At 42.1% G+C, this 21641-nt stretch overlaps 1 protein-coding gene across 1 annotated transcript in view; it reads left to right on the plus strand.

The window, feature by feature from the left end:
- Positions 1-21641, plus strand: part of Sec31 (COPII coat complex component secretory 31) — a 485856-nt gene that overhangs the window by 440144 nt on the left and 24071 nt on the right. The window contains exons 19-20 of the mRNA XM_080283301.1: positions 8302-8633; positions 14255-14368. Of these exons, the coding sequence (XP_080139427.1) occupies positions 8302-8633; positions 14255-14368 (446 nt within the window). The remainder of the gene's footprint in view (positions 1-8301; positions 8634-14254; positions 14369-21641) is intronic.

The raw sequence follows: 21641 nt of genomic DNA on the forward strand, positions 1-21641 counted from the left end.
ATTCTGCATTTTTCTCATCTCCTTGTAACCTTTCCACTCTCCATGCAAATACTCATTCTTTCCGTCCTTCCCTTCTTCTCTTACTCCATCTTATTCGTATCTTGATTCTGGCCACCACCAAGTAGTGGTCAGAAAGTCCACTTCCTCAACCTCTATTAGCTCTTGCATCCATTGCACATCTTCACATCCTTTCATCCGCACACACATAATCAATCATTGCCTTCCTTTCATTCAGTTCACCACCCACCCTTCTCATCACTCGCCTTGTATACCTGTGGACCATTTGTGCCTGAAGAGGGTATTGGCTATCACCAACCCCCTCACAGCACAAATCCACTAACGCACTGCCATTCTCATCTATCTCAGCAGGCACACCCCACTCACCAATTATTCCATCCACATTCACATTCCCTACTTTACCATTCATATCACCGATCAAAAACACTCTTTCATTCCTTCCAAACTTTTCCATGCACACTTCCACATTTGCCCAGAACTCTTTTCTCACTCTTCTTGCACGATCTTGCGTTGGCGCATACACGCACACAATCGCCCACATTTTTATTCCAACTTTCAATCTTACCCACACAATCCTTGACCCAACTGATCCATACTCTCTCATGTTCTTCTTCCATCTTTTACTCACAACTATACACACGCCTTCTTTTGCCCTCTCATTCTCACCTACTCCTGCACATATACCCCATCCATACTCCCATTCTCTCACCTCTCCATTTAATTTCAGTTACTTCACATACATCCACTTTTGCACCCTCAAGCACGTGGACAATCTCTCTCTCTCTCACCTCATCATTCGCACCTCTTACACCTCACGTACTGCACAGATTTCTTTTGTGCAGGTCTTGCACACACCTTCCATGTCCCCCATCTGCTCCAGTTCATATTTACATGCACACAATTCCCCATATTTGTAGTCCAACTTTCCATCTTAGCCACACAATCCTTGAGCCAAGTGATCCATACTCACGTATATTCTCCTTCTATCTGTTACTCACAACAGTACACACTCCTCCGTTTGCCCTCTCATTCTCACCTACCCCCGTGCATATACCCCATCCATACTCCCACTCTCTCACACACTCACCTCCCCATTTAGTTTCAGTTAATGTACGTACATCCACTTTTGGACCCTCACGCACCAGGATAATCTCTCTTTCTTTCACCTTATCATTTGGACCCCTTACATTCCATGTTGTGATCCGTATCATGTCCTTTATTGGTCCTTAGTCATCACCTGTTGGTCAGTCCTGGGTCAAGGTTTCCTGTCCATATTTTAAGTTAGTTGTTTTCCGGGGAGGAGCACTTGTTGTCTTGGAGGGAACACGTGTTGGTTGGTTATACGGTTACCACCCAGCATTTTAAATGCTTTCCTTTTTTACAGGAAATCATTTGGCTTACCACTCAGTGTAGAGCTACTCTAAAATCAGAGTACCACTACACTAGGAGATTAGAAAATTTTGAAATTGCCAACCCTGAGAGAGAGAAGAGAGAGGGGAGATTTGATTGCATTGTTTAGAGGAGTAAGAGGAATAGAACATGTGGACAGAGAGGACCTCTTTGTGAAAGATGGTGGACGAACACAAGGACATGAGTTCAAGCTGAAGAAGAGTCAGTGCCTCAGTGATGTAAAGAAATTTACTTTTCCAGACAGAACTATAGACATCCATCCATCCATCATCCAATCCTACATTGCTCCATGAGGAGCATAGGAGCCTGGGGCTAGGCAGTTGGTCCTGACATTTAAGATGAGAGTGACCAACCTCACTCATCCCTGAGTGGCATTACGTGAGCAATAAACCCCAACCACCCCTTGGATATAAACCTTCACCGGCTCAGTCCGATTGGAACACAATAATTACCCACTAAACCATCAGGTGCCAAAATTTGGTTATATGGTTACCACCTAGCATAGTAAATAGTTTCCTGGTGTACAGGAAACCGTTTGGCTTGTCACTCAGTGTAGAGTCACCCATAGGCAGAAGGAAGAGGAAAGAATGAAGGAATGAAAGACAGAAGAGGGAGTGTAAAGTCACCTGTAGGCAGAAGTACGAAGAAGGAATGAAGGAAAGAAAGATAGAAGAAGATAGAAGGTAAGAAGGATGGAGGAGAGGACAGGGCAGAGACCCGAGAGCAGCACTACATTGAGTGAGTGGATGGTGAGCGCCCCCACCTACCACAAAGAACTATAGACAATTGGAATAATTTAGAGTGAGAGGTGGTACAAGCAGACAGCATCTATGTATTTAACCCATTGACTGCGGCTGTATCATTTATGATATCTGAGTCCAAATGGCTCTGACTGCAACTGTATCATATATGATTTCCTGCTTTTAAAAATTCCGCTGTCAGAAATGGCGCGAAATAAATCAGCTAGCAATTCATGGCACCCTATAGAATATTGCCATACATTGATTATGCATTTTTACGAGGTGCAAAGCTCAGTTCAGTTACCTACAAAATGCCGAAGGTAAAGGTACAAAATCTTCTCCATGCTGCCGCTAGCAGTAGCCCACGCAAATATTGGATGAAATCTCTGGATGAGTGTAGTAATGATAGTGATACGTTGTTAGATGATGACCATGATGGTTCAGATGCTGATTTACACCTTATGTGATCGCAAGATTGACACTGACGACACAGTGCAACCATAACACATCGTTCGCCTGGCACCACCACACAGGGAATATTTATTACTTCACAGACCTGTATCAGAGGAAATTTTTTTGTTTGCTTTATTGTGTTCTATACCATTGAACTTGGGATTTTTTTCTCTATCTTCTGACAATATTATTTCTTTTCTAATATTTTTTTTTGTAAATATTTGAAAACTGCTGCACACAGGATGTACATGTAAACAAACACTGATGCAGTGAATGGGTTAAATCTAGAATGGATAATACATGTTTGTAGAAAACAGATGGGACAACATGAGCTTAGGTCAAATCCTGTATAGTACAGTTAAGTAAATACACACACATGCATGCACGCACACACCCACCCACGCACGCACTCATGTGCATGACCACACACACACACACACACACACACACACACACACACACACACAGTGCCTTGTGACCATTAACCTGCACACAATTGATTACTTCGAGTCTACTGTGTTATGCAGGGGATTGAGAGAATGATGCAGTGTGATGAACACATGAGATGTGATCACTACTGCAGTACATGAAAGGGGGAGAGTGGGAGCGACTGAGTAACCCAACATTTTAACCCGCCCCGTCCCGGAGACGTGAATTCACGTCCTCACATGATGTGCACTCATATCTCAGAGACGTAAATTAATGCGGCAACATTGCAAGGTCCCTAATTTGCACAATTTTCAATTTTCGCGAGTGATTTTTGGCACGTATACACGGGACACCTTCCTCTACAAGATGCCAGGCAGGGACAATGCCTTACCCAGCATGACCCCCCCCCCCTCCCCCCTCGGCATAACCTTTTCCCAGCAATTCGCCTGTTATCAGTGACCTGGCCAGTAAAGCCATGTCATGCCACGGTACGAAATTCAGGGCCAGAGTGATTCCCCAATCGATGACAATGTGGAGGACAAATATTAGAGGAAGAAACAGTCAGAAATGATGATCAGGTAATATGGCAAAAAAAGGTCAGGAATAGTGATGAGTTAGTGAGTGAAACAATGCTTATAATGCCTATATTACCGTTTGAAAACCAATATACTCTCGTACTACATATAAGTTCGTACCAAATAAATAAATAAATACCGTTTATGAGTGGTGTAGAATAGTTATCCTCCCATAGAACTCGTTTTCTTTGCAGCCAGCCTGATAGAAAACCCTGTAAGGTAAGGAGGTACTCCTACCTGGATCGAGTACTTTAAACCTCAGGTGAGCGATTTCTCTATGAATTTTCGGTTTCTCACCAAAAGCGGATGTTTGAGCCAAAAAAAAAAAAAGGTCCAAAAATGTCGGGACTGGGGCGTACCACTGCCCAGAAAGCGTCGGGATGGGGTGGGTTAAAGGAGTGGTGGGAGCTACAGGGCTTGCACAGAAGCATCAGAAATGGTTTCTGTGCACGTGAACATTGACAGCCATCTTGGCACCGAAAGTTCATGGTTGTTTTGGGTGTGTGTCAGGTCTGCCAACTTTATCATTATGGCAGGAGTGATGCATTGTATACAAGGAGATTTTCCTATCTTGTTTTACATACAGCAGCTTATTGATTACTGGGAGATCAGATAATGGGGGGGTGCTGTAGTGGGCATTTGGTTACAGTAAAGTTTACTGTATGTTAGGGACCCAACATATGATTGTCTGGTATGCGATCAGTCATTGTGACAATAGATGAAAATTTATATACAATTTTGGGTTAACCATTGTGAAAATTGCACATACTATTTTTGTGATGCTGTGTACGATGATCCTGTGCGGTCGTGGTGCCACCCATGCAAGCCTACAGTCATACATATGAGCCAAGATGGCCACCCCATATTTACATGCACAGAATCCCCTTCTGAGGCCTCTGAGCACATGCCCTGCATTCCCCCTTTCTGCCACCCCTTTGAGGTCCCTATGTTGCTCGTCCACTTGCTTGTGTGTCTTGCTGCTGTGATCATCTCCCTTGTGTTCACCATGTTACATAACTGTCTTATGCATGCAGTATGCAAGACCATTGAAACACCATTGCTATTGCAAAATGAGTTCAAGTGTGTGATAAATAGTGCAAGATGAGAAATTAAGTGGAGTGATAACTTTTTGTATGTGGAATACTGAAATTTGTGACTTGGAAAACATGTCAGGGAAGGGTGCTTACAATAGTGGATAGTATGGTGCTGCTGAGGATACTGAGGGCAAGCCTAAAAGGGTAGGGCATAGGCTTTCCCTTGATGCTGAATTGGACATTGGTAAGTACCATGAGGATGGGCGTGGGTTGGACAAGATCACCAAAGCACTTAAACTGCCACAGTCCTTAGTCTCTGCCATAATAAAAAATCAGAGGTTCTCTTAGTTGTGGCACAGAATGTGCTGACTCCCTCATCTCATCACTTCCCACCCACCGCACCACTACACTGCCCCTCATCCTCACTGCATTGCTCTCCCCATTGCTCATCACCATCTCCTGATGACCTGGAGTGATTGCCCAGGCCCTCCAACTTGGACCAGCTTATGACATACTTGAAGTGGGTGGCAGAAGTGTGTTTTGAGATTTTAGGCTACATGGCCCTTGCTCTCCCCATTAAACCCGTGTTAAATCAGCGTCGATTTATAATCAATCGGTATACGAGTGGTTCTTACTTGATGTATCCCAATTGTAAATTGGGTCTTTATTGTATTGCAGAAAACATAAAAACCTAGTGATCATCATTTGGCATAATATAATGGAGAATGAATTAAAAAAAAAAAAAAAAAAAAAACTAATAAGTGGTAAGTAAATTAGAATTTTTTACTTGATTGATGGCAGTGCTGATGAGTGTTTTGGGTGGAGGGTATCCGAGGCTGAGGGATGGAGGGGTGAATGAGCAGTCCCCCAACCCCCTTGAGGGCAGAAGTTATTCCTCAGAGCTCTTGGATTCTCTCCTCCTGTGGTTATCAGTGGTTTTTTCTTGGTGAAATTTGTGGTGTAGATATGTGAGGACAGGAAGATGGAGATGGTGGGACAGGAGTTAGAATCATGAAAGCAGTGATTAGCTAGGGAGACTTGCTGAGTTTCTTTATCAACTGTGATTTTTTATCAGCAGCTGCTCAATTGATACAGTATATGAATGTACTGTTTGGAGTGGTCTGTTTTTGAGATAGCTTCAGTCATTGCATCCTTCAAGTTGTCATTTAACTCTGAGTTGCTGCTGCATCAGCCATGCCCCACTAATCTCACTAGATATTGCCACTGCCTCCTCTTTTTCTTGATGGTGCTTGATGTTCCTCCTCTTGTACCTCATAAATCAATTCATCTACTGTAGTAACATCTCGGGTCGTGCATCAGTGAGTCTAAAGGTGTCCTCCTTGGTTATGTCTGTGAAACTTTTGCTGGAGGTTGACAGCGTCACCTTGGTTGCCTGCTTGAGAGTGTCCATGATAAGAGTGGCCAAGATGGTGGGGTAGAGATGGGGGAAGAGCTTTGCCAGTTTGACATACACCTCTCTTGCCTTATAAGGACTTGCAACACTGACCACTGGTACATTGGCCTCTCACATTGGGCACAGACATGCTTACAGTAAATGCATTTTTTTTTTTCTATTTGGGCAACACTTTGTTCATCACACACCTTAGACCACTGTCCTCACCATTGATAAGCCATGAGGCTTGTAGGATGCTTTCTTTATTTTTCCATTCAGTCCATATTGTAGATTCATTTAAGTTTTAGCCTTTAACAATGCCCATCACCTCTTCCTTTGCATCTGGCTCCCCCCCCTCCCTTTTTTTATTTTAAATCAAGGGTGAGAGTTACTTGGTTGCCTCTACAATTAGAGGCAAAAGATTTTGCATCCAAAAGGCCGTGCTGTTTGAGAACAACACTGTTTCCAGTGCATGGTGACTGGATTACATGGAATAGAAACATCAGACTAGGCCAAGGCCACAACAAATATGGAGGGACTTGGGCAGAAAGAATGCTGGATGCATATACACCACAGTCATGATGTTGGTGCCATGTCACCACATGAGTATTTTGAATGTTGATGGGTAAGAATTGAATGTTGGTATGCCACGTCACCACATGAGTGTTTTGAATGTTGACAGGTAAGAACTGAATGTGGGCATGAAGTTTTTGGTCTTTTGTAATGCAAAATGTGTTGGTTACTATGTGAATGGGGCATGATATAGATTAATATTACTTTGCTTATCGTGATTTGTATGAACAGAGTCTAAGCAAAATGATGACCCACTACACTTTTCTTACTAGTTGCTAACCTTGCAAAGCCACACACAGGTTTAGCATTTCTAGCCAGACACTCCTTGTATGGATGCCACAAATTTTTGAGATACATCTGTTCCATTTCATTAACCTCATTTCATCACCTGTGTTTATTTTTATTGGTCTACCATTTCTTTATTTCTCAGCTTTTCCTCTTTCACTTTCACATTGAGTACTCCCCTCACCCCATATCCTCCAAGCTCCACTCTGTTTCTCATTGCATACTATAATCATATGATCAGATGGACCTCCACGTTGTCTTTTCGCCTCCCATGTCCGACAACTAAGCACCTTTTTTTCCTATGAGACTATACAGTAATCACTCAGGATCCTTTCAGTATGCTCTTCATACTGTCTACACCATGTATATTTATATGCTTTTTAGTGTTTGACATAAAAATAACTAATCCATATCCATCTTTCATGACACATGCATCTGTTGCATCTTTCTCCCTTGTCATTCTGTCACTCACATACTGGTACAGTAATTACATCATTTGCAGGGCCATTGTGAAATTTACCATTTAGATCTCCCATCACAGACTTTCTACAGCTCTTAGGCATTTGTCCTGTTACCTATCCATTACAAAGAACATACACATGAATGAGTACCATTATCATGATCTTTAGTTTGATTACAGTGAAGCAAATAACGTAATAAAAGGAGAGAGAGAATTCTAAAAGCACAAGATACTCACTGACTACAACTCTAACAGAGCAGCCTGAACAAGAGTGACAACAGCTAAAATTGTCTGGGAGAATGCTCACTGTCTACCTGTTACACATATGTTTCAGCTTTCTGGCTCAGAAAACTCGTAAAATTGTCTAAACTAGGATCACAAGAAAATTTGATTTACCTGCCAAACTTTTGAGTCACATAGCTGTATCCTTCAAAATTCATATACAGAGTAAGTTCTAAATTCATCTGAACCTTTTTGTTCCCTCCATCAGTTCTACTATTACCTATCCTATACAGATGCACTTATGTAATTCTAACCTTAATTATCTTATGCTGTACAGAAATGTAAACACTGAATTTTGTGGTGAAGCTTAGTGGAATGCTAGGATACGTCCGTCTAGAGTGATCCATTCACCATGGTGTTCTTTCCATTTTCACTTCAGCTATTCATTACAGTTATTTTCAAAATCTACCTCTCAGATATATGGGATCAAATAGAGTTCATATACCTGGGATAGGGGTGTGCCTTAATTAGCTCAAGGTAATGTGATCCGAATGTACCTGTTATGCACAGTAGTAGTTTTTATATATATATAGTAAGAGATAATTTGCCTTTATAGAGTTGGCTGATACTTCTTTTGAAGTTTTGACATTTTTCTTAGTAACCAGCTGACAGTAGAGATTAGTATGCAGCAAATGCCATTTTCCTACAGACTTGCGAAGAGGAGGTGCCACCCGCTATGTTCAGGAACCTGCACGCCCCACCCCTGCTAGTATGCTTAACCCTGCCATGCCTGCCCCACCCTTCCCCTATTCTTCTCCATCGACTGGGACTTCTGTTAACCCATCCTCAGCTCCAGCACCACCTCAGTTCTTCACCCCATCTGTCCCGCCTGCTGCTGCCCCTGTGTATGGAGACCCACAGCAACAGCAACAACAGCCAGCAGCAGCAACAGCTTTCCCACCAACCAAGCCACCTGCTGCCCTTGACGCATCTGTTCCTCGTGGCTGGAATGACCCACCTCCCCTCTCATCATCCCGTAAAGTGAGTTTTTTAATCTTTTGGAACTCCAGTAATGAAGAATTGTAAGCACCTTTTTTTTTTTTTTTTTTTTTTTTTTTTTGCAGAAGTCCATTTGGAAATAATAGACAGTATGGTATAGGATTTGAAGAGTTATAATTACACGAGAACTTCTTTTTACGTGATTTTTTGGGCTGAGAAAAACTGCAAATAAGAGGAAGTTGTGTAAGATAAAGAACTTTTTATGAAGGAAATCAGTTTGGGACCAATCCCCTGTGGAATGTGACTTACATATACACTTGAAACCCAGCCCTCACCCAAGTTTTTTTTTCAGACAAAAGTTACACCAGTGGCTTGAAGCACATTTTTAACTATATGCAGGATTCAAATCTTCCTAGAAATAACATTAACTCAAGTGAAAAGGGAATAGCAACCAAAAAGATAAAATATGTACAAAAATATAGAATCTTGACTCTGTAAGAAAACCCCTAAAGATTACACTAGTATCTACTTCAGAATATACCGCTACAGTCATTCCTTGTTTTTTGAAGTTTCAGTTTACAAGTTTTGGTAATTTTTAGATGAGTAAACATTTTTGAAATACACTGTTCAGACAGAGGTTTTGGCTGGTCCAAAACCCATTCTTCTGTACTGCAAGAAATGAATTTTTATGTAATGAAGAAATGTTACTCTTTGCAGTCTCCACTACTTTTTCATGGAGGTCAGAGAAATTAGTCTCCAGTACATAGATGCTAATGTTAGAATGTTCAAGGACTCCATTAAATGCTATGAATGTTGAGAAACCTCTTTCAGAGTTTTAGATGAAAAGTCTGCACTTTGAACTATCTGGGGACAGGTGGTTCCACTCAAGCTTGGCCAAGAATTTTGTATATCCATGTGCTCACACAGGGCTGCATAAGGAAGAAGAAGAGCACCACTTCTTGGTCAGTGGCAGGAGAGATAGGTGACCCAATTGATCAGCAATATTGTATGTTGCATCCTGTGGCTAGCGACTCACCTCTGTTCCTATGATCTGGTTAGACAGGTGACTTGATTAGGCCTGGCCAAGCCAATCTGCTAATTATTATTGATTATTGTCAAGCAGGCACCACATGGCCTGGCAGTCCATTAATCAAAATCACCATAAATTTGTGGTGATTACCTGCATGTGCCCTTCACTACTTTAGTGACTGCCATGTGCTTTTTGCTTTGTAGGTCATGTTACCCTTAGTGGGTGGAGAAGTGAGGGGAGTGAAGTATTGTTAGTTATCACTGTATATGGTAGATTCTGCACCTGATTTTGGTCCTTATGTGGCAGTTGTCATTGACTGACCTAAAAAAATGATGGCGGTGACCACTGAGAGGGGTTACCTCTCCAGCTTACAGGAGTCTCCATCTTTCAAATGTGAAAATTTATTTTATGACTCAGCAAAAGTCTGCTTATTGCAGTGTGATTGAGGGGTTCTTAACCTTGGAAGAGTTTCTTGGGGAAGCTTTTGTTTGTAAGCAGTGTAGAGTGCAGGCATCTTTGAATGAAGCAGATGTATGCATTATGAAACACTGCCTTTCAAAATGACGGAAATGAAGGAGTATTATTTTTCTTATCATGTGTACCAGGTTGCTTGCTCTTGTGATGTTCATTTTTTGACTGTACAGGGAACTTGTTTATCAACATCATTGTCGTCGTCATCATCATCACCATTTTCATTGCACTATACTAGCAACCCGTTTATCACCATCATCATGATCATCATAATCATTATCCAGACCACCATTTCTGCCCTAGGGCAGGGTGAGGAGTAGCAACATCCAGACAGCCCAAGTTTGCCCAGTCCAATGGGCATGCTTCCATTCACTCATCATTCAAGCCCCTGGAATCCTGGGCTGTATCTGATATGCCAGAGACTTTCACCACATTTTGTAGCTTCACATAAACGTATTTGATAGAGTCAATCAAAACGCTGTAACGTTGAAAAGGGGTGCCAAATCCCTGATCATGCACTTCTTGCAACATTTATCCAGCCAGCTTGATCTCTTGTCAGTCCCCTAGCCTCACTGACTTCCATACCTCTCTTCCTCACACACTCATCCACCATATCCCTCGACTTTCTCCCTGGCCTCCTTGCCTCCTTCCTCCTTTAAATTCACTCAGTTATACCTTTATCACCACTTTGTTGAGATCCATTCTCTCCATATGACCATACCACCTCAGTACACTCTCTTCAGTTGTGGTGCCCACACTCTTCCTCACTCCTCATCTTTCATGAATCATATTATTTCCTATCTTATCCACTCTCTGTACTCCACATACATTCCTCAGCGGTCCTATCACCACTGCTTTCATTCTTGACTTTTCATTTTCATGCCACTCCATAGTGTCACATCCATATGTTAAAGTTGACACTGTCTATTAATCTATCTATTGCCAGACACCTCAATTCCGTAAGGGGTGGCCACAAACAAATCACCTCCATGTCGCCCTGTCCCCCGCCATTTCACTGCCCTGCTCCCAGCTCAACCCCCTCCCTCGTATACTTATCCACTCCATCCCTCCATCTCAACCTTGGCCGCCCCCTCCCTCTCCCCCCCTCCACGTCACTCACATACACTCTCCTAGTCAGTCTCTCACTCTCCATCCTCTCCACATGACCAAACCACCTCAGTGTGTTTCTCCTAACACTTCCTATCACATCCACTTCCACACCACAATGTCCCTTCATTTCCTCATTTGTCAGTCTCTCTCTCCCTGTGACTGCACAGGCTCCTCTCAAATAACTCATTTCCACTGCTGTCACTCTTGACTTCTGTCTCTCCAACAAGGTCCAAGCTTCACTTCCCCATTTGTCAGTCTGTCTCTCCATGTGACTCCACAGGCTCCTCTCAAATAACTCATTTCCACTGCTCTCACTCGTGACTTCTGTCCCTCCAACGGGGTCCAAGTTTCACATATGTTAGAGTTGGTATCACAATACTGTCATGTAGTAACTTTCTCACGTCCATGCTCACTTCCCTGTTTCTTATCACTGCTTTCTAGGAACCAGCAACCTTTCTTCCTTGTCGTACCTTTTCAATCACTTCACCCTCCGAACTTCAATCCTTACTCATCACACTACCCAAGCACTTAAACACACTTACATTTTCCATTTCCTCCTCATCCAACCTCACTGTACATTCACTGACTTCACCTCCCTCGAAGATCACAATTTAACTCTTCCCTACATTCACCTTTAGATTCCGTTTCTTATACACACTCCCAAACTCATCCACCAAGCCTTGCAGCTCCTCTTCGTCATCACTTAACAACACAGTATCATCTGTAAACAACAGTACAGGGAGTTTCCAAACACTGCCCTCTTTCACTATGGCTGCTCCCACATCCACTGCCCTACCTTGTATCTCTTTTATAACCCCATCTATGTACAGATTGAACAACCACGGAGACATGACTCATCCCTGTTTCAATCCTGCCCTCAAATAGAAAAACTCACTCAGTTCACTATCCAGATGCACTGCAGCCATGGCTCCCTCATACATACTCTTCACGGCATTCAGCAACTTCCCATCTACTCCATATAGTCTTCATACTTTTGACAATCCATGTCTATCCACCCTGTCATATGCTTTCTCCAAATCCATGAAGGCCGCATACAACTTCTTTCCCTTCTTTAGAAACTTTTCCACTAAAGACCTAAGAATGAACATCTGATCTATACAACCTCTTCCCTTCCTAGAACCTCCCTGTTCTTCTCCAACTTTTTGTCAGTAAGAATCCTACCATATACTTTTCCTGTTACACAAAGAAGACAAATTCCTCCATGATTACCACACACTTCTTTTTCCTCTTTTCCATTGTACTGGGGAATAATTATACCTAACTTCCAATCCTCCAGGACCCTACTTTCCTCCCAGGCCAATCTGCACATCTAGCATATCCACTCCACCACTATCTCTTCCCCATGCTTCAGCATTTCACCACACACTCCATCAGTTCCTTGGGGTTTCCTCATTTTAATCCCTCTGCACACGATGACGCGTTTGTCATCATTAGGGTGTGGCTGCACCCTTACACATTGACGCTTTTGTCATTATAGCATAAACTCTTTTGTCAGAGGAAAAGTTTTCAGCTGAGCGGATTCATTTTTGGAGGCGTCATAGCTTCCCTGCTTCTCGTCTAAAGTAATGAGTTGGCAACTGTGGTTCCTGATACCAGCAAGAGAGCGGACAGGTTATTGATTACCAAATGAGCTGTGAGTGGGGAAGGTACTGTGCATTTCTGTCCCATTAAGTTTCTGCTCTTACCCCCATCCCGCCCGTGCAACATATTTCATTATACCAGTAGTGCTTGTGTATAGTGTTTGGGCACTGTTGTGATTAGATTTGGTGTTTGCAATAGGAAATTTGGTGTTTGTGAAGCATTCCTGGTCGTTATCAGCCTTTGGCACAACAAAGATTGTGCTACTGTTTCTAATCAACTATACTGCCTCTACCCTGCACCAAATGTGAGTATTCAACTATTAAAAATAGTGACAGTGAATCATGTGAATATAGTGTGCATATCTAGCGTACAAAGAAATATTGAACTATGAAGCCTAGGATCACTATTGTGGTCTCAAATGAAAGCCAATGAAATTCTGCATAGGATGATAAAATAAAAACATGACAGTGGCGGGAAAAGTTTTTTGCTAGAGCTTCCTGAATAAAAAATCTGTTGTCTGTCAGAAATGGGTTTTACTTTTTCGCTTATTACTTGAACACAATACCTCGTATGAAACTGGAACCTCCGGCATTCAAAAGCTAATAAAATTCTCTTTCGAATGATGGTATAACATAGAGATTGATTAGTAAACATTTTGCTTAGGATGTTGGGAAGTGATGTATGTTCCTGAATGTTTATTCACAGGGCCCTTACATAGTTTTTTTTTTTTTTTTTTTTTTTTTTTTTAGGACAAATATCGACGAACAGGAATATTTGGGTTTTGTGGGAAAATAAAAATGTTTGGGTGGTGAAAATAAACCAAGAATACACTTTTTTGGAGCTCACGGCAGGGGGCGGAGAAGGGGAGTAAAGCTGATGCATCATGGCACAGAAAACTTATTAACTTATCTGCGTGTGAAAGGGTTAACTTTCTTCAGTGCTTCCACAGCTTCCATCCTACTGACTTCGTCCTCTCTTCTTGCATCCCTTCGTCTCCCAGCCATTCCTCAGCCACTTACACTTGCATTACTTTCATTCTCTATGTTCAACAAAACCTTAAAGTGTTCTCTCCATCTCCTCACTTCTTCTTCCTTCTCCACTAGTAATCTACCATTTTTATCATTCAGTCCCCAACTAACTTCTTTGCCACCCTGTCTAACTCTCTTTACCTCTTTCCAGAACATTTTCTTAAATTCCCTCCACTTTACACTCAGATTCCTTCCCAATTCCTCATCCACTCTCTTCTTATTCTTTCTTACTAATCTTTTTGCCTCTCTCTTCCTCTCTATATATAACTCTCACTTTTGTCTCTCACCTTCTTCTATGCCCCTGTTTCTCATCCACTCACTAACATTATTATTATTGTTATTATTATTATTACTATTATTATTATTATACTGTTAATATTATTATTATTTTTATTAATATTATTATCCTCATCATTTTGTAGGCTAAGCAGCAGCAGCAACAACAACAGCAGGTTAGTGAAGAAATGAAGCCCCCTGAACCAATTCTGTGCCCTGTGCCAGGAGGCACTGTACCTGAGCCACCACAACAGTTCATGGTAAGTTAGCTACTTCCAATGATCCAACGATACTTTAACTGTCAGTTTTGTCGTTTTCTCCTGTAATATTGGTTGGAAGATGGATGTCAACCAGCATCCTTGAGAAATACTACCCTGAAAATGAAAAGGGGGTGGATGGCTATTTTCAAGACCTTTAGGCAGGAAACTCTGTCATAGATGTGGGTGGCAGTCAGAGTTCAGTTTTGATAATTTATAAAATGCTCTTGCACATCGAAAACTTTCTCACCTCACAAATGGCTGTCTGGTCTTATGTTGGTTCAGTTTGAGCAGCAAACCATTGGCCAAAGAAGGCAAAAAAAAAAAAAAAAAACCTAACATAGACTGATCATCTGGTGATGAAGTACCGTAAAACAAGCAAGAAATTAAATGCTGAGGCATGAAGCCAAAGAGGTGTGAATATCTGAATTAATGTGAGATTCATTTGTTCATTTATAAAGACTCCAACATCCTTGCATGTATCGGCCTAGATCTCCGAATGGTGGCTTTTCACACTGCTCCCTCTCTTGCAGCCTAGTTTTTCAGGTCTTTATCTCTGAGATCACACATTATTACATCATCCCAAGTCTTTTTCATTTTGCCTCGCGGCTGTACCCCCAACGTTCACATCTTTCACCCTCTGCACCCAGTTGCCATCCTCCATCCTTTCCACATGCCCAAACCACCTCAGTCTGTCTCTGCTCATCACAACACCAATACAAAGTCCCATGCTTCCATTCAACTCTTCATTTGCAGTCCTCCCCCCCACCTGACATTGAAGGTCATACTACACATCCATCTAATCTTTCTCATGTCAGCCAAATTGGAGCCTTCACAAACTGGAAAATGCTACCACCACTCTCCAGATAACTAAATGTAAAGTGCAAAAGTGTGGTCAACTTGCATTACCCTCTGTTATACAATTTTTGTTACTTTACTGAAAATAGGATGTTTATTGATTTATCTGCATTTGATACTGGAGAAAAAAATGGCTTATTTATCAAAATATAATAGAAATGGAAGGTTGTCATTTGCATCTTTCTCAGTGTAGGGACAGCCTACATGCGATATGTTGCCTGAGTATTGATCAGTCATGTTTTTAGGTGCTGGATATACATCTGCAAGGAAAAATGGTAAATGGGTATAATGATATTGTATCCTATGTAACAAATGAAGGGAATATGGTACTTAAACAATCAAAGATCGTATCAACCCACTGAGCTCATATGGAGGGCTTTCTCATGGGTAGCACTGCGTAGTTTGTGTGCCCGCTGCCAGAGGCCCAGGGTGGCGCTGATGATGTGTACTCACCACACCTGATGCCCGCACCTTTTGAAATCAGCTGATGAGTCTGGAAAATATAGTGCCGTGGTTCACTGCGCAGCTAAAATATATGTGGAAAAACAGACCGTAGCAGAGCTTAGATGTTTCCTTGAAGCAAGAAGAATACTGTGCTGTTAAATATTTGGGTTGCTGATCTCGGTCCCGTAGGATTTTGGCCGTACAATTCTTACTATTATTATGTGTAGAATGGATAGAATCATGTCAGGATTTGCTAAATGAAAGATTGCGATCTTTGGAAGCTGTGGTAAATTTTTCCAACAACTGAGATTCATAACACTTGTAAAAATGTGCTGAATGCAAACACACACAATAAGCTTTCATGGTTTTTAGTAAACTCTGTGGAGAACTTTTCAGCGTTAATCTCATTTAGAGCATTGGTAAAATATCGAAGATGAATATAATACTGGTATACAGTAATGCTTTATGCCTTAGTAATAATCCTGATAGGAATTTTTTAAAAGGAAGGTACACCATCTCTGGGTGGGTATTGACCCCACGCTATTTAGTGAGCCAGCAAGCACTGGTAACTTTCAGGAGTTTGTGAGGGCACTGATTGAGCTTGCAGATATCCTCCTCCTTCATGCCCAGATGTCTCACTACTGTACAGTATTACTCTTCAACACTGGTATTATAAAAACAAAGATGTGGGGTTGGAGTAGTGTGGCTTGATATAACCAGTAGACCAGGTCATAAGATCCCTCCAAAAATTAAAGTCCAGTTTTATTTTTATAATAGAGGGGAAAACTTGCTCCCATATAAAGGCAAGAGAACTGCAAAATATTATATCCGTATCATGTCAGTAAGAGGTGGCGCCTGGGCACTTTATTATGCAGCCCTTAGCTAGCACACTGTGACCATTCACTACCCAGAACTCACCACGAGGAGGTGGCTGCAAATGGAGTTCCACACCTAACCCATCCCATCCACCTTTTCCATTAAACTGGGCCAGATTTACTCTGCTTTGAAATCCCTCCTTGATTTGAATGCTGGCATTATTTTTCTTGAATAGAGTACGTTTCCTATATACCCATCTCTGTTTCTGTAACCATAAACTTTTGCAGGTGCTTCAGTCACCAGCTTTACTGTGCATTCAGTTGACGGAGAATGGCAAGGATACTTTGGACACGGCTTTCTGAAAAGTTCAGGACTTTCAACCAAACCATGTAGTTCAACATCAGTCAAATTCTTGAGTGGTGGTGGTTCTGTAATATCCACCACATCCCAGCAGATCATTTATGTATAATGATCTGCCCCAAATTTATCTCTGGCGCTTTGAATTGTCTTCTTTCTTGTCTCGGGTGGTTTCTTGGCGCTAGAATTTTCTTCACAGCATCTCTTTTGATGTCAGTATTGTCGTCAAATGCCATGCCCAAAAGCATGTTTTCTGGTTGGGCATAGAAAGCATTTGTTTGAATAGCCTGGGTAGCAGCCTTATATGCTCCCAAGCATTCATCTTCTGTATATTTGATCTTGGTAACAGCATTGAATAGATGTTTTGAGCCATTAACACAGGAAGGATTTTTCTTAACCTCGGACCATGTCGGAATGAATACAGTCATCAAATACAGGCATACCCTGGTTTAAATATAATAATGAATAATGTGATGACGCAATGGGTCAAAGAAGAGAAACGGTTCCAAGGTGAGGACACACCAGCAAGACTGGATTTACTGTTTACCGAAGAACCCGATGTAACAGAATCATTGAAATGTTTCTGTCCTATAGGAAAAAGTGATCATGTGATCATTGAGTTCCAGATGATAATAGGGAATGTCGAGCCAAGAGACGAGCTTCATAGACAGGGAAGGTACAACATTGGGAAAGCAAATTTTACAGGATTGAGAAAATTTTTTGAAAATGCGGATTGGAGAAAATTCAGGGAAACAAGAGAGATAGAGAGGAAGTGGGATATCTTTCTAGACCTCTACAATTTGGGAGTGGAAAAATTTGTACCAAGAGTAAGAGGGAGAGAAAACAGGAAAATGGAGTGGTTTAATAGAAGGTGTATGACAGCAAAAAAAGAGAGAGATAAGGTGTGGAACAACCGAAGAAAGAGAGGTAACAACAGAACAAAGGAAGAATATAAAAGAACTAGAAATGAATACACAAGAATACGTAGAGAAGAAGAAAGGAATTTTGAAAAAGGTATAATAGACAAATGCAAGGATGCAGTGGCGTATATAGGTCCGTGGAAAGGGGGGGGCCACAGGGGTGAATCCAGAATTTTGTTAAGGGGGGAGTGACTGAAGCGAGCCTCTACAGCTGGGGGGTCTGGGGGGGGGCGGTGTAAGCCGCCCCAGGAAATTTTTTGGAAATCAAGCACTATTAGGGGCATTTTGAGGCCTCAGAAGGGATACATTGCACTTATTTGATATTCAGTGGCAAAACAATATAAAGAAGTTTAAGTATCTTGGCTGAAACAAAAATGAGCTGTTTGAAAAATATTTAAATAGGGAATTCTACAATACCCGGTATGTATAAAAAAAAAAAAAAAAAAAAAAAACTAGTAGATCATATGCAATTGTTGATTCCTACATTCCTGGAAGCTGCAATGTTCATTTTTATATGAAACATTACAAAAATTAAACTAAAACTCGGAGGCGGTGGCTCAATCGGTAGAGAAGTGGCCAACAGTCCTACCGGACCCAGGTTCAAATCCCCGCTGGGGCAGGGAACAGTTTAAGGATTTGAATTTCATTAAATCAGACTTTATCGATCTACCAGAAGACCCGCCGACATGTCGTAAAAATAATACCCCCGCTAATACCAATACACCAGTCCTGTATGAGACAGCCCTAGCGTGTATTCAATATGGACGATGGGTGTTAGTGCCGAAGTGGTGACATGTAGAGGTGTATGTTATGTAGGAGAACTACTGGGCCTTGATAGCAGGCTGTGAAGCCTGTCCCCAGAGTTGGACATATAAAAAAAAAATAATAAAAATAATGACTTAGAGAGAGAGAGAGAGAGAGAGAGTACTGTATATGAAACGTTGAGCAAATTAAACTATAACTCGCATGAATGAAGTTGAGAGAGAGAGAGAGAGAGAGAGCTTACTAAAGTCGTGTGAAAGTTGATCATTTGAAATCAAGCAGCCTATTTTTACGGCTGAATTCATTGATTACTTGTAAATGTATTTAGATCTGTCGGGTTGATAGGTGTAAGAACTGAGTCTTGGGTGCATTAAAAACAACCATATTATTTTTACCCCAGACAGAGATACGAGCCAAGTCAGACATTAGATGTGCCATAGCCTCATCCCTTGTTTGTTGAAGTAACTGTTGAGATGGGCGTTGCAGGAACCGAATGGAAAGGTGAAGGGTGGAGTCATCAGCGTATGAGTGGTTAGGGTTAGATGTACAGCTTAGAAGATCATTGATGAATAAAAGGAAGAGAGTTGGTGATAGGACAGAGCCCTGAGGAACACCACTGTTAATAGATCTAGGAGAAGAACAATGGCCGTCTACAACAGCGGCTATAGAACGACCAGAAAGGAAACTAGCGATGAAGGCACAGATAGAAGGATAGAAACCATAGGAGGGTAGTTTGGAAATTAAAGATTTATGCTAGACTCGATCGAAAGCCTTTGAGATGTCAAGTGCAATGGCAAAGCTTTCGCCAGAGTCTCGAAAGGAGGATGACCTGGAGTCTGAAAGGTAGGTGAGAAGATCGCCAGTGGAGTGTCCCTGACGGAACCCATACTGACGATCGGAAAGAAGGTTGTGATAGGAAAGATGCCTTAAAATTTTTCTATTGAGAATTGACTCGAAAACTTTTGAAATACAGGACGTTAAAGCAATTGGACGATACTTAGAGGGTTGGGAGTGGTCACCCTTCTTTGGGACTGGCTGAATGAGAACAAACTTCCAGCAAGAAGGAAAGGTACAAGTTAACAGACAAAGGTGAAAGAGTTTGCCTAGGCAGTCTGTAAGCACAGAAGCACAGTTCTTGAGAACAACAGGAGGGACCCCATCAGGCCCATATGCCTTGTTAGTACTGAGGCCAGTGATGGCAGAAAATACATCAACTGAAGAAATTTTAATGTCAGCCATGAGGAAGTCAGAAGGGGGAAGTGATGGAGGAACAGCACCGGAATTGTCTAAGGTGGAATTGGAGGAGAAAGTCTGTGCGAAGAGATCTGCTTTATCAGTAGAAGAAATAGCTACAGAACCATCAGAGTAGAAAAGAGGAGGGAAGGATGATGAGGTAAAGTTGTTAGAAAGATTTTTGGCAAGGTGCCAGAAGGAGCGAGAAGAATTCGAGTTGGAGAGTTGAGAGCATTTAGTATGGATGAAGTTATTTTTAGTAGAGCGAAGAACAGACTTAGCACGATTCCGGGCAGAAACGTAAAGATGATGTGATTCAGGGGTGGGTTGGCTCCGGTACCTTTTGTAGGCCCTCTCCTTGTTGCGGACAGCATTAGAACAAGCGTGATTAAGCCAAGGCTTTCTTGTGTTAGTCCAAGGATATGAGAAAGGAATGTATGCCTCCATGCCTGAGAGAATAACCTCTGTAATGCGCAAGGCACACTCAGATGGCTCCCAGCCATGGAAGCAATAATCATTCCAGGGAAAATCAAAGAAGTACTGCCTGAGGGCCTCCCAGTCCGTGGCTCCAAAATGCCACAGATGACGTTTCCCTGGAAGGTCCACAGGCCGTACCGGAGTGATAGGACAGGTTAAGGTAATAAGGTTGTGATCGGAGGAGCCCAGCGGAGAGAAAAGATTAACAGTGTAAGCAGAAGGATTAGTTGTGAGGAAGAGGTCAAGTATGTTGGAGCTCTCTCCAAGGCGGTCAGGGATACGGGTACGGTGCTGTACAAGCTGCTCTAGGTCATTAAGGATAGAAAAGAAGTAGGCTTGTTCACCAGGTGGATCCGTGAAAGGAGAGGAGAGCCAAAGGTGTTGGTGAACATTGAAATCTCCTAAAATGGAGATTTCAGAGAAAGGAGAAATGGATAGAATGTGTTCCATCGTAGAAGTAAGATAGTCGAAGAATTTTTGATAGTCAGTAGAATTAGGGGATAAGTAAACAGCACAGATATATTTAGTCAGAGAATGACAGGAAAGCCAAAGCCAGAGTGCAGAGAATTCAGAAGAATCGAGTTCAAGAACACGAGAGCAAGATAAGTCGTTGCGTATATATACACAACAGCCACCTTTGGCTTTGAAATGAGTATAGAGAAAGTAGGAGGATACAGAAAAGGGTTTGCTGTCAGTTGCCTCAGACAACTGAGTCTCCGTTAGAAAAAGAAGGTGAGGTTTAGAGGAGGAGAGGTGGTGCTCAACAGAGCGAAAGTTAGAGGAAAGGCCGCAAATGTTGCAGAAATGAAGAAGAAGAGAGTCAGACAGTGGTTCCAGGCACCTCGAGTCATCACCAGGAGAGGGGCGGATGGTGGGGGCATTTATGGTCCCCCCCCCCCTGGGGACTCCGAGGCTTGGTAAAGAGATGCCATTTAGTTAAATTTTGAATAGGAAGTGTAGTGTGTACTGTGCATGTAGTTTGGTGTAGATAGTTAGAGAAATTTGTACTGGAGAGCATGCTGGCCTACTCTCTGTGTAACTGAGACACTGAAAACGTTCAGCAAAGGGGGATGGTCAGGAACTAGTCCTGAGGGCTGATGAAACGGGAGCTCCAGCACTCCCTGTCATCGGCTTTCCATCCACCTCGGGAGTACTGCCCTGCTCGACTGGTGCTACAGTCTACTACTGTTGGGTACTGGCTTAATCACAAAAATGAGAGACGAGAACGATTTGGGAGTGTTGGTCCAAGATAGTTTGTCACCTGAAAAACACATTAACAAGATACTGTAGTTAGAGAGACGTATAAACTCTTGACTAACATAAGAGTAGCATTTCATTATATGGATGAGGAGATGATGAAAAAATTGATAGTGGCCATGATCCGCCCCAGATTAGAATATGCAACGGTA

This window comes from Coenobita brevimanus, chromosome 97 (genome assembly GCF_032717465.1).
Source record: "Coenobita brevimanus isolate Jiangsu-jjx chromosome 97, ASM3271746v2, whole genome shotgun sequence".
Lineage (NCBI taxonomy): Eukaryota > Metazoa > Arthropoda > Malacostraca > Decapoda > Coenobitidae > Coenobita > Coenobita brevimanus.